Raw genomic sequence first — 13,725 nt, forward strand, 5'->3', positions numbered from 1 at the left:
TTTAAGCTTAGCATATTTATAATGACATAGCTTAATAGAAATTAGGTAATGAAGAGGACTTTCCATTGGAGCATAACACTCCTCATTAAATTCATGCTTGAGTTCCCTCATAAAAGTGCAATGAGATCTCCACATTCTCAGAGCTCAGCATCTAAAGGTTAGGAAAAAATATCCCAATAGTGTGGTCACTTATTGCTCTTCCCATGAGCCACTAAAAAATACCCCACAACATCACAATTTTGGTATCCCTCTTAACCTTATACAAATAAAAAACTTACATATGTCTCTCATGTAACATTTATAATAAAACATTTTAATTAATGTGCTATATTTCATAAATAGAATTTCTAGTCAAAAAATATGGGAAGATGCTTTAAAATACATTGTCTTTTCCAAATTTCCTTCATCTCCAGCTTTCCAAAGTTCCTTAATTTCTCCCATTACTGACACTTCCAAGCAGCTCAGGTCCTGCAGGGCTCAGGATCTCAAGGCAGCTCTGAATGATCAGTGTTTCTGCACTGCCAACCACCCCAGCACACCGTATCACCAGGATCTTCCATCTGCAAACACCTCTTGCCCTGGAGCCCGGATGGGCACAGACACTGTGCCCTCCCTGCCCAGCCTCCAGCAACCAGCTGGGGGAAAAGATGATCCTGGGCATGGAGCATTTGCTGATTTGTGTTGCAGGCAGCTCATTTTAGCTCATTAAATGTACAGCAAAAAGGACCAGAGGCTTTTCCCCTGGAGGAAACTTGGCGAGGCACAGCTAAAATAGACCAGACCCAAAGTGGATGAAGCAGCACAACAAAAGATTTGCATTGTTCCATTTTAGTTTGGATGTGGCATAACAGCACCAACAGCCCTGCCAGGCGCAGATCCAGCCCCATCCTGCCCTGCCATTAGGCAGATAAAACAAGGAACGTTTCCAGTGTTTGCTGGTGACCTTCTCCTCCTCCCCGGATCAGTGAGTGTCACCTCAGCCTCCCACACAGCCACAGGGCTGCAGGTGGCTGAAACCCTGAGCAAGGTTTGCGTGACAGAACCGAGCAGCTCAGCCCTGCTGAGGCTCGTTCTGGCTGTGTCAAACCTCCTGCTGGCTCTGAGTGACTATGACAGGTCTCAGAGCAGGCTGTAATATTTTATTAGGGTTGAAAAATTATTGACAGGACATATAGAAACAGCAAACTCCAAACTTAAGATCAAGGCACAACAGGCAGCTGAAGAAAAATCCACTGATTTAAAAAGTTCAGCAAGCTCCCGGTGCATTCTGGAAATTAAATACACCCAGGAAAAGGCAAGGTGTGCAGCACTTTGCTGTGCTCCCATTAGGCCACCCACCCTGCCCAGATCTCATTTCTCCTGGAGTGATTTGCTCTTTCCACCTCCTATCTTTGCAGTGTGTCGCTCCAACACGAGGCAGCTGAGCAGATCTCCCCAGCTCCCTGTAACACAAGGTCCTCCCTCAGCCTCTGCAGTTGTTTGTATCAGATCTGACATTTCTCCTGCTGAAGGTCCTGCTCAACATGCCCACAACACAAGCATTCCCCAGCTTCCCTCCTCCAGAACTGCCCTGAATCATCCACATGTCTGGGGAGACCAATGGAGTGGTTTAGGTTCTGAAGGAAAAAAGAGCCAAAATTGGGTGTGGTTGGGGGAGGGAAATCAGGATCTTCCATGTACAGGAAGGACAACAGTGGAAAAAAATTAGATGGTCAGAGAGAACAGTGAATGAATGGTCAAAGTGTAACACACAGACCCCACTGCACCCACCATGGCAGAATACTGGTATTTCTAAGTGCCTTGAACTGCAGCACAAGAGGCTTTTGCACACGTGTAGGTCCAAGAACTATTTGGGATGTAGTGATTCAGCCCCACCTCCTTAAACTGAACCCTGAACCCTCCTTAGCCTGAACCCACACCGCCCAGATCTCAGTGGGGATCATCCCCCTGCACTGCCCAGGTGCCATGGCAGGAACATCCCGAATTACTGTAGCTAGAAAATTCTCCAAGCCTCGGAGCTGCTCCTGACCACCACTGCTTGAAAAGTGGGGTTTGGTTTTCCTCAAAGAGATGTTTAAATATAAAGATCAGGTGTTTTTTTTCCTGTTTAAACTGCAGAACTACACTGGCCAGCTAAAGGCAGTCACTCAGGCCACCCTGTGATTTACTGCAGCCTTGTTCTTTAACATGACAGAGACTGAAAGTCTTACACATCTCATCCTCACCCAGCTGCAGTTCTCTCAGTGAGTTCTAGCAGTGTCACAAAAGCATCACCAGCACTGCACCACCAAAAGTATCCCAGTGGTGTCCTCTCACCACACATCGCCAGGAGAAGCAAGCTCACTTCACCTCCTGGGGCAACTTCCAGGTGTTTGCTGAGTGTTCAAACTCATAAATCTTAGCAACTACTGGGACAGCACAGGGTTGTGTGGCGTGAGCACGTTGAGCCTGCACTGCCTGCAGAAGCCTCTCTCCCCATTCTCTCACCTGAGGCCTGTCTGTGATGGGCTGTGAGATAACTGTGGGTGGCACACCCCTGGCTTGCAGCAGCAGGGTTGGTGGGGATGCTCGCTGTGCAACATTTTCTTCAACGATTTTCTTACTTCAACTCCTCTTTTAATTGAGGATTCAGAATGATGTAAAATAATGAGCTCTCAGTCACATCTTTCCTCTGCCCATGCAGCTCCCTCCCCCACAGTGGAACAGGAGGCATAAAAGTACAACAAAGACTTTTTTGGAGCTCTCAAAGCACGTACAGCAGTAGCTCCCTCAAGAATGATAAAAAACGTTGGCACAAAAATTCCTGTTCTAATCCCTGCTTCCCAGGTCTCTTGGGGATGGTGGCACACATGATGTACACTCAAGTTTTCCAAGTGACAGTCAGCCTTGGGCCAGAGGACTGGAGACCACATTCCTGGGACTATGGATGGTCCTTCTGGTAAGTGTCACCCCCAGTTCATCCCTTTTCTCTTTGGAGCTGTCCCATCGGCCTGTTGGGATGTTGCACATATCACCTCCAATTGCCAGGAACACCCCTGTGGATTTCCAGCTGCCAAGCTTGCAGGAGCACAAGCCCCCAGGGCCATGCAGGTTTCGAGGTGTGGGGGACAGCTCTGGGTGGCTGTGCAGCAGCAGCTGTGCTATCAGCAGGTACAGAGCATTTGTAAATAAACAGCACCCACTATTACCAACACAGATTGAGCACTCTCATTAAAGTTCAATTTAGGAACATAATTGCCATGGCATTTCTGAGACTTTTAGCTTTTTTTTTTTTCCCCTTGTTTTTAATTAATGTCTCAGTTGAACCTTACAGTGCAGCTTTGAACACAACTGCAGAGGAAGGTGCAGTGCTCCTGGCACGATGAGACTTCCCTGTGGATCATGGGGAGAAAGGTTGAGAAAATGGACATGGCGTGGTTTGTCTGTTTATTTTTTTACCTTTCCTGTTTATCTTCTAAAATCGCATAAAACTAATTTGGCCAAGACACAGGAACTGTGTTATATTGCTTGCAAGTTTATAAGAAGCTTACCAAAAGCAGGAGGCTGTGGAGAATAAAAATACCTGCAAACAACATCCCCAGTCCTCCAGAGGCATCAGCCTCTTTAGATGGATAGGGAAAATACTTTCTTCTTGTCATTTCTAAATATAGCACATTATTTTCTCTCCATCTTAAAGCAAAGACAATAATCTTTGCTAACACCAATAAATAAATACTTCTTATGCACAGCACTGCAGGGAATTATTAGTCTTTCCTTCTTGCTTCTTTCTACTGTGTTTCATAGGAGGAGTTACTACCATTTTAACAACATGTTAAAAAATACAAATCACATTATATTTAAAATACAGCTTATTTGGTGTCTCAGTTATGAATATTTATTGCATGTGATGATGGACTTATAAATACATTGCATTCACATATTTATAATATTTATATTAATATTTATAACAACTCTGTCACAATAATTGTATAATTTTCAATAGATTTAAATAATAAGGCGTATTTGTCTTCGGTAATCTATTTTGTAATTTCCTGCAATACTCAAACTTTGAAATGTTGGTAAATGTCTTGCATGATAAACACTCATTAGATTATTCTCCTTCATCTTGTGCAAGCCAAGAGCCCCCATGGCTCAGAGTGGGCACCAGGGTCCCTCAGGGCATCCTGAGCTCTCCCTGGGCCCACTCATCCCACCCACACCCTCTGCTGGAGCTGTGTCCCATGAAAATGGAGCTGGTGTCCCACGGGACGTGGGGCCGGGAACAAATGTCCCATGAGAGATGGGCTTGGGAGCTGTGTCCCCCAGAGATGGAGCTGGAGCTGTGTCCCACAGAGATGGGGAGCTGGTGTCCCATGGGAGATGGAGTTGGGACCTGGTGTCCCATGAGAAATGGGTTTGGGAAATGTGTCCCAAGGCAGATAGAGCTGGGAGCTGGTGTCCCATGGGAGATGGGGCTGGGAGCTGTGCCCCCCAGGGATTGAACTGGTGTCCAATAGAGATGGGGAGATGGTGTCCCATGGAAGATGGAGCTGGGAGCTGTGTCCCATGGAAGATGGAGTTGGGAGCTGGTGTCCCATGGAGACGGGATGGGAGCTGTGTCCCATGGCAGATGAAGCTGATGTCCCATGGCAGATGGGTTTGGGAGCTGTGTCCCATGGCAGGTGGAGCTGGCAACCGTGTTCCATGGGGGATGAAGACCAGACCCCAGCCCTGTCCCAGAGCAGCCTCTCCCTCAGCTCTCCCTGGGCAACCACAGCCAGGGAAGACACAGTGGGCTTTGGTTTAAGGACCAGGACTGCCCCTGGGATTAGTGTGGAGGACCCTGAGATATCCACAAGCAGGGAAATATGTGGGAGCAACCTCCCCTCTGCCCGTATTCCTGGGATGAGACCTCAGCTTCACTCCACACAGCCCCCCAGGAGCTGAGCTCCTCTCCAGCCACTGCAGTCACAAAGCTCCTTCTTGGACCTACTGCAGTCACAAAGATCCTTGCTTTTAGTCATCTCCTTTTCTCCCTCCCCTGATGCTTCCAGGGCAGCACATTTATCCATGCAGGCTGTGGGCCATGGTGCCAACACCAGCTCAGCTGGGACAGGGCTGAGCAGCAGCAGCATTTTCAGCCTGCAGTGGTGCTCAGCAGCCTGAGGAAGGCCATGGGGTCCCTCATGCTAGTGATGGGTAGCAGACCTGGAAAAGGAAGGGCTGGAGGCCAAAAGAAGCACACCCAAGGCTTCTGCCTTCAGCTACCACTGTTGTACAGACCAGAGAAGCTCCCCTGGCACCACCCAGATCCGAACACCTTCTTTAAGAAGGGTTAATTTCAAATGCCCACCCAGCCTGGTGGAAAACCACACAGGTAGGAATTATTTTCTGCTCCACATGGGTTCTGGTGATGTCCTGGAACATGAGCTTCGGGAAGCCCTGAGCCAGCAGTTGTCACCACCACCCTCATTTCTGGACTGCAGTAAATGTGCCACTGCAGCACCCAGCCACAGAGCAGAGCCCAGAGAACTGACACAGCCCAGGCAAGTGGGGCCAGGGAACACTGTCCCCATGGCCCAGAGCCAAAGGGTCCTGGGGATCCACACTGCCACCCCTTTTCCAAGGGCCTGTGGGAAAACCAAGTTTTCTTTGACACTACTTCCTCCCTATTAAAAGGGAATGATAAGAACACCTCTTCCCAAAATGAGGAAGGGCTGCTCATGCTCTGCTCAGATGTCTCGGAGGTGTCTGTTATCCTACCCCATCCCCAAGCCATTGGCAAACCTGGAGGTTGTTCTGGGCTCTGGCACGAGTCAGGAGTGGGTCAGGGGACTCTCCAGGCAGGGGATTTCAGTGTCTCAGAAGATCAGTAGATGTTCAAGTTCAGACTCTCTAAAGAAAATAAATGTAAAAAGCCTGAGCTGTTTGAGCCATGGAGGAATCTGAGAGCCCAGCCCTGAGCTCAGCTACAGGAGGCCCTATGGGTACAGTCCCAGCACATCTGGGGCACAGCTGGCAGGGAGTATTAACAACATTGCTGTTAAAGAGGCCTTCATCTAAGGCGAGTGTAACTCCTAAGGTAGGACAACCACTCTTTACAATTCAAAAAAAATAGCATTTAACCAAGGGCCATAAAAACTAAAGTACATCAATCCCAACTGCCTAATTACTATGATTTCCCAAATGCCAGGCACTGAGAGTCTTCATTCTGTATTTCCTTCTCTGAACCTTTTAGCACTTCTGATTTCACGATTAGAAACCATCAGAAACATCCAAGAGAAATTCTCCCTCAAAGATCATTCCACGGGCACCTCCCAGGCACAGTGAGGCTCCTGGTTTTGGCTGGCTTCTTCCTGGGAGGAGATCCTGCTTGGGAGCCCAGCTGGAAATGTTTGCAGCTGCTGGAGCTCTTCCCCACACTCCACGTGGGCAGCAGACTCATGCCAGGCCAGGAGGATGCTGCGCCTGGATACTCACACCTAGCACAAGCTCCCTTCCCACTTCTCCTCCCAGCCACGGGAAACTTCAGAGAACTTTGTCACCCCAGGGGTCACCACATTTCCTTCTCGTTTGATTGCATCTGGCAAACAGGTTCAAAAATGACAGGGAAAGAGCTGCCTCCACACAACTCATTGCCGCAGGAGTCCCTGCAGGACTTGTTATAAGCTGAATTTTGAAATCACTGAAATGAGCCATTTCTGTTTACTTGAACCATTTTTCCCCCAGATTTTTCAGTCCATGAATATGTGCTCTTTTTCAAGTTTTGTCTAATTTGAAGTGAGAAACCGCTTCCTTGTCTGCAGGTCCTTTGCAGAATGGGAAAATAGCTCATGCTGAGGGCTGTGTTGACAATGCGTATTTATAAGATAATGCTACTGGGGCTGGATTCTTTCTGCTCTGCATAATTCAGATCAATTTGTCATAGAAAAAGTGCAAAAAGAAGCAGGTAAAGTATGTCACCATCACAGTTGATGGAGTTAATCCAGCTTAGTTGGGCAGCCACTGTGAACTATGTGTAGCCAGAGTTGTTGGGCCAAGTGTGAAGCCAAGGGGAGCTGGAAGCCAGAGAAGCTCTGCAGACAAAAGGAGGAATTCAGAGCCTTTTTTTGCAGCCTCATTTCATGCTCAAAAAGCATCTCAGCTCCCTGAGGCCATGAGTCCCTCACCAGCCCCATCTGAACATGAGGTCAGGATGGGCAAAAGAAGTTGGTGTCCACAAGCAGGGAACAGAGCAGCTCCCAGCTGGCCCTGCTTGCCAGGAGACCCAGGGCAACACTCGCTGCTGCTCCAGCTTGGCTCTGGGCCAGTCATTCTTTTATTTCCACTTCCCTTCTCCCTGTGCCTCCCTGTGCTCCTGGTTGGTACTTGCAGGTGTCCTGCCCCTGGCTGGCCAAGGTTGGCTGGCACTGCCTTCACACTGGGAGGGTCAGTCAGGAGACCCCCAGGTTGGTGACTCCGCAAAATGGAAATGATGTCTTCTATTCTGGTCAGGCTTCCAGAGACCGGACACCAGCTAGGAATGCCAGAGGTGTCCACGAACCAGGAAAGACTGATGAAGGCATGAAAAGCAGATTAGAAACCATCCCTGCAGTGGCCTTGTGCAGCCAGTGTCCCATGGGTGCTGGAAAACTGTTCCAAAAGACACTCTGGAGCATTGCTTCTTCCAGGAGTGTGTGCATTTTAGGACATGTCTGCAAGGCTCTGAGGGACTTCAGAGGGAGGTCAGGAGGTTTTTGTCAGAGTGCACCAAGTGTTCACCTTAGCACAGGGGTCTCCATGGAGTGAAGGCTGTGCCCAGCCCCCAGCCCAGCCTGAGCCTGCCTGAGCAGGGGCCACAGATGTTCGCAGGTAAGATGCGCAGAATGTCACCCCCACCTTCCCTGCCTGCTCCCAGTCTGTGTGTTTGTGTCAGAAATGGGACAAGAGCTGCTGTGTTAACCCAGCTGTGTATGCTGGTTTCTCTCTCCACAGTCTGGCGTGGGGCTCCTTCACCTGCTGCATGGCGGCCTCTGTCACCACCCTCAACTCTTACACTAAGACTGTCATTGAGTTCAGACACAAGCGCAAAATCTTTGAGCAGGGCTTTCGAGAAGAGCAGAACTTCCTAGACCAGGAAGCCATCAAGTACTTCAGAGAAAGGTCAGTGCAGTCAGTCACTCCATCAGGGGAGGTTTCCATGGCCTCTGCTGGTGTCAGAAAACCCAGGCTCTCACCCACTTCAGCACTCATGGGTGAAGTCTCTGAGACACCTGGAAAGGCAAACACCAAAGGTCCTTCTTGATTTGGTATTTCTGAATTTTTGTGACGTCCCGGTGCCCACCCTTTCTCCTATACTCATTAAAATCTTTACAACACGCACCCAATTCACGAAAAGCTGTGCTGCCAATGTAAGCTGATTTTCCCCCTCTAGAAAGGTGAAATTGTGGGGGTGTACCAAATGTGACATCCATCCTTTCTCAGCACGTGCAACAGGCACCTCCCAATAATCCCAACAACTGCTGAGGCATTTTCCAGCCACCACCTGGCCACTTTGGAGCTGCCATCTCCCACGGTCATGTGCCCATAATCCATCCCTGGCTGCTTTGCACGACCCATCCTCTGGAGCAAATCCACACAAATACAGCAAAACACCCACAGGGTGCCACCCACACAGTGCTACCCACCCTGCCACGCTGGAGCCCTGGTGGGTCCCAGGGCCCAGAGATGCTCTGTCACTCTGGCCCCTGTGGCCGCTCCAGGAACCTCCTGCCCTCATTCTTTGGTGAGAAAGTTCACCAAAGCTTTGGATAAAAAGATGTGGATTGTGAGGAACACGCAGATCCTGAGCTCACACAGCAGGGATGGGCTCCACAGGGTGATGGACCTTCACAGGATGAAGAGCTGAGAAGTACAGAAAATCCTCACCAAAAGTCTATGGCCTGAAGTGATATAAAGATATTTTGGGGGCAGAAAATATAAGCAGGATGCATTGTTGCTTGTCAGACCAGTGGGGCAGTTTCTCCATGGTGGAAGAGAGTGGTTGGGAAGCTCTGAGGGAACAGAAGGTTTGGAATGATCAGCATTTCAGCAGCAGAGTGAGGAGCTCTCCTGATTATTGCTCCCATGACAGCTTCCATGATTATTGCTTTTCCTTGGTTGTCTTGTTTATTATTCTGTTGTTGCAGTTATCCCCCTGCTATCGTCCAAGTTTCACTCTACCTTTCAGACAGCCTGCAAGGAAAAGGGAAATGAGGCAAACAAGTATGATTTTCCTAATTTTGCATTTGGACATGACAGTGAATTCTAAAAAATTCTCTGTGGGAGAAAAGAAATCCCAGACACAGTGAAGAGGAAGGGGTCAATGTGTGCCTCAGGGTAAATCAGCACACAGGGAGGGAAACCAGACAAATTATTGAATTGAGAATTGCAGATAAGAGCCCAGAAGAATTAGAAGGAATTGTATCTTGAGTTAGATTGGGAAATGCTAAGAAAACTTGTTGAAGTACCACTACTGCCCTTTCTGGAACAATAAATAGCAAAATATATTAATGGCCCAGAGGACAGGGACCTCTTTGTCTCACATGGGCATTGTGGGTTTGATTTGGGTTCTTCTTGCCCTCACAACATGACACAATTCCACCCCCAGCAATTCCCTCCTCGGTCACCTCCTCCCAGCCCTTCCACACGCACTTGGCACACTCAGCTCAAGCATGTGGTGTTCCCTAACTTCATGATTATGACTTTCTTTTTTTATATCACATTATTTTAATTGTTGTATCTGAATACATAATAGGAAGCCCAGAGACAGTGTTACCATGGGATCATTCTAGAGATTTAAAGCTGTGCAGCAATACACAATTTTTTATTTTTTTTTTAATTTTTAAAGTGATGGTATTTATGCTCAGCTTCACTGCTGTGCCCTGGGAATGCTCTGGCTGCAGGGGTCCAGGCACTGTCCGTTAGCAACACCCTGCTGCTGCACACTGTGAGTGGCCTCAGTCCCACACCACTTCCCCGAGCTCCCATCTGCCTTTGCACAAATAGAAAATAAAATAAATCCTCTTTCCTTCCTGTGCACATACCCAGGGATACTTCACATTCCCTCCTACTCCTCCACCTCCATGTTCCTTTTCATACCTCATGAATAAAACCCTCCAGCCTTTCTTCCTTCCAGTTACTTGCACATATCTTCACCCTTTTTGCCTGTTCCTTTGCCTCAGTGCAGAGCCAGCACCCCCTGGAGCACACATCCAACCTCTGTGCTGGACACACCCTGTGCAACAGGTACTTTCCTGCTGAAAATTAAAGCCTTATCATTATTCCCAACAGCTCCATTTATCATCTGGGACTCAGGGAAGGAAAGTGTCAGCCCCATTTTGAGTGATAAAACTTTTTGTTGCAATATTATCCTACAGGCCCCCGCTCCCAGGGAAGAAATTTGCTTTCTGAGAAGTACTGACAGTAAAATGCTGCTAATCTTGCACGTGTTTCCTCAACTGCATCATTGTATTGTGCTTCATTTTAATTGCATGCAACTGCACATAACAGCAGAAGATGTGCTGGAAATGTGGATGTAAGAGCTGAAATGGTCCCTTGAGAGCTCCCAGTTCCCCAGCTGTGCTCCTGTCCCCAGCAGAGCAGGAGGTGCAGGGGCTGAGCCACACCATCCCACGGTTTGCAGTGCTGATCCCCCCTCCAGCAGCTCCCATCCACTGGCACAGCAGCCTCACCCTCTGGGGCCCTGCTGCTCCTTCACTTCAGCCCCTGCTCAGAAGAACGTGGGGAAGGCTTTTAACACACATGAATGTCTGTGTACACTCCAAATTCTGCTCCACAGCCTGGTTTGTCTCCACCCTGGCCAGCACATGGAGTTACCCAGCCCTCAGTCACTCACACAGGAGCACATCCTCTGCCTCCCTGAACCCCAAGGCTCTGTCTCTCACCAGCCAAGCATCTCACTGGGAAATGGGAAAACATTTCAGCAGCTGCTCAAAAATCAAAGATTCCTGGTGTTACACACAATTATGTCCTATCCAGGCCTGGGATGTTTCGAAAAGTCCAGACAAAACAGACTCTGTAGCTCACAGTATAAAATCAAAAGATACCAGAGCTCTTCAGATGTAATAGGCACAGAAGCCCTCAGGGTAACTCTAAGAAAACCAGGTCAATTATACAGACTTGGAGGTATTATTCATGCTTTAAGTGTTCTATAAAATTATCAGAATTATCTGCAAAGTCAGCTTTCAGTCTTTGTCCTTCAAGTGTTCTTCCTTCCTTTTTTCTTGTTTTCCTTTGAAATGAATATTTGTCTACAACTTTTGCTCATCTTTTTCATTTTTTTTTTAGTTCATTGGGTGTCAGTTCATAACAAGTATCTCTCTTCCATCCCTCCCAGTTTTACTTTCTGCTCTGTTTCACACTAACACTCTTGTCCCATGTGGTCATGAGCACAGTCCCTCGTCTGTGGTTTACCCCAGCCAGCAGAGGAGGAACCCTCCCTGCCCTCCTGATCCCTTCCTTCCTGCTCTGGGGATCCCTCCAGATAAACCAAAGGGACGGGGATTCTTTGTTCTCTCCCACGAAGTCTGATAATCTCTGTGACAACAGCTGCAGGAATGGTGACAGACCTTCTCCTCTTCCCCTGCCCAGCTGTTTAGTAGCTGCTGTTTTAGCAGCTTCAGCTCTCCCCTGCTGTTTTGGCAGCTTTGTCCTACGGCTGTGTAATAATTAAGATGCATTCACAAGAATTCTGCTGGTTTAGACCAACCAGCTCCACCAACAGCATCATCACATCCATCCAGGCAAGGGCCAGCACAGCCAGCTTACTCAGACTCGATATCTTTCCCAAGTTTGTTCTCAGTTTCTTGCCTTCTTTTTTTCATATATTTAAAAAAAAAACTTTCAGGCACCCTCCCCAACACACCTTTCCCTTCTCCCAGGATTCTGGTGGATTTTGCTTTCAGGTAAAGAATGAAAACTTTCCTCTCTGCTCCTTTGCTCTGCTGGGGTCAGGGCAGGAACTGCTGGTGGGGCAGAGGGAGCCCCTGGGCAAGGGGCACAGCTGCAGGGACAAGGACAGGAAGAGCTCCAGGGAGGACAAGGGAATGTCCAGGCTTGGGGGCAAGGTGTGTGAGGGCTGAAGCCTCAGGTGAGGAATTCGAGGCCTGAAAGGGTGGAAATCAATCCAAGTGAGATCCTCGTGGAGAGCTCCTCACTGCCTTGGGCAAGGAATGAAGTTTGTGAAGTGAGGAAATTACCCGTGGACCTCTTTTAGGGAGGACTGGATCAGCTTTTGGACGTGAATCCAGGCTGGTCAGGGCTGCAGAGCCCCCAGGAGCTGAGGCCACTGCAGAGAGGGGTCAGGGGCTTATCCCACCCTGGCACCAGTGGGAAGGGGGAGCCCAGAGATCAGCACAGCTCTGTCTCAGTCTGGTATCCAGCCTCCTGCTCCCTGTGAAGCCAATCTCACTTACCAGGGGCTGTTAAACCAACATATTTAGCAAGTAAATCTGGAAGATTCAGCCTCCCCCAGCTCACCCATCCGTAGCACAGCGTTTGCAGCTGTCCATCAACACCCATTGTGCCATTGCAGCTGATTTCACAACATTTTTCTTGCTGACAGGGCCCTTACTCTGATCTGCAGCACCAACCTAAGCAGGCAGATGCTACTGGTGAAATTCTAGAGTGAGCTGAGTTCAAACTGCCATTGACAGCAGTGCAGACAAAATATCTCTGCAGGGACAGAAAATGTAGTTTTAAGTGCTAGGAGCAGTTTGAAACAGACAGCAGGACCAAAGCTATTGCAGAGCTAATAAATCAGGACTATTCCCACCACTGTGAGAACCAGAACTTTTCAAATCATCATTCACACGCTTTTTTTTCCCCTTTTTGCACATTTCTGTAATGTATCATACTCACAGCTTGCTTCCTCTGACTCCACTGTGCTCGTGTCAGATGTGCAGATCATACCAACGCCTTCCAAAGACATGCCAACCTTTTGCTCTGGTTTCCTCCTTGGTCACCCAGGTACCTGAACAGGGTTTCAGTTACTGACCTAACGTACCTCCCATTGGCAGAGTCAGTAGCTCTTCACACAGACATCAATATTTCCAATCTTCCCGTTCCCCTTTCATCCGTGCACAGTGATGAGTGCAACCTCCTGCCTTGGATTTGTTCCGTACTTTATTCTGCAACACAGGAAGTTTAATCCACAGAGCTGCTCCTTCTGGAAATCACATGGACTGGCACTAAAATGGTGCAGCAGCAGCACCATCCCCACTTCCAACACACACGTACTGTACAATGCTGCTGGGCACCAGTGCTTAGATCCATCCTGAAGAGGGAAAGAGTGGAGAGATGCAGCCCTGAGCCCCTCATTTCTGTTCCCCATGGCCTCTTTACATGAGCTTTCCCCAAGAGGGGCAAAGCCAGGGGAACCAAGTCCTTCCTGAGCCCATCACGCTCTCCATGGTGGGCCTGGCTATAGATGGAGGAGCCCAGGTACGTTGGACTCTTATTGGTTTTGACCCTTCCATTTGTTTACATTTGGGAGCAGCCTTTGTTTCTGTTAAAGGTGCTACTTGTATATTCTCTTTTCCAGGGCTGAGGAGGAGAGGGCTGAGGCTGGGGACCTGAGGTTACAGTGCCTCCATAGCTGCTCCCCAAATAGTAAGTGACCGTGGCTCGAATGTGTGCGGCACACAATGGCTTGTTCTGTCCCCACGCTGGCTCCCCGGGGCCCAGCATGAGGTCTGCAGTAGGAAG

At 48.7% G+C, this 13,725-nt stretch overlaps 1 protein-coding gene across 4 annotated transcripts in view; it reads left to right on the top strand.

The window, feature by feature from the left end:
• Positions 1-13,725, top strand: part of GSG1L (GSG1 like) — a 55,104-nt gene that overhangs the window by 33,486 nt on the left and 7,893 nt on the right. For 3 of the 4 annotated variants that reach the window (XR_010723246.1, XM_066198260.1, XM_066198259.1), the window contains exons 4-6: positions 2,827-2,938; positions 7,954-8,121; positions 13,562-13,629. Coding sequence is in view for 3 of the 4 variants with exons in the window: in XM_066198260.1 (XP_066054357.1) it covers positions 2,827-2,938; positions 7,954-8,121; positions 13,562-13,629 (348 nt within the window). In the remaining variant the exon portion in view is untranslated. The remainder of the gene's footprint in view (positions 1-2,826; positions 2,939-7,953; positions 8,122-13,561; positions 13,630-13,725) is intronic. The other variant, XM_066198258.1, reaches the window with a different exon arrangement.

The sequence above is a fragment of the Chamaea fasciata genome, unplaced genomic scaffold (assembly GCF_029207755.1).
Source record: "Chamaea fasciata isolate MVZ Bird 193981 ecotype frontalis unplaced genomic scaffold, bChaFas1.0.hap1 SCAF_16, whole genome shotgun sequence".
Lineage (NCBI taxonomy): Eukaryota > Metazoa > Chordata > Aves > Passeriformes > Sylviidae > Chamaea > Chamaea fasciata.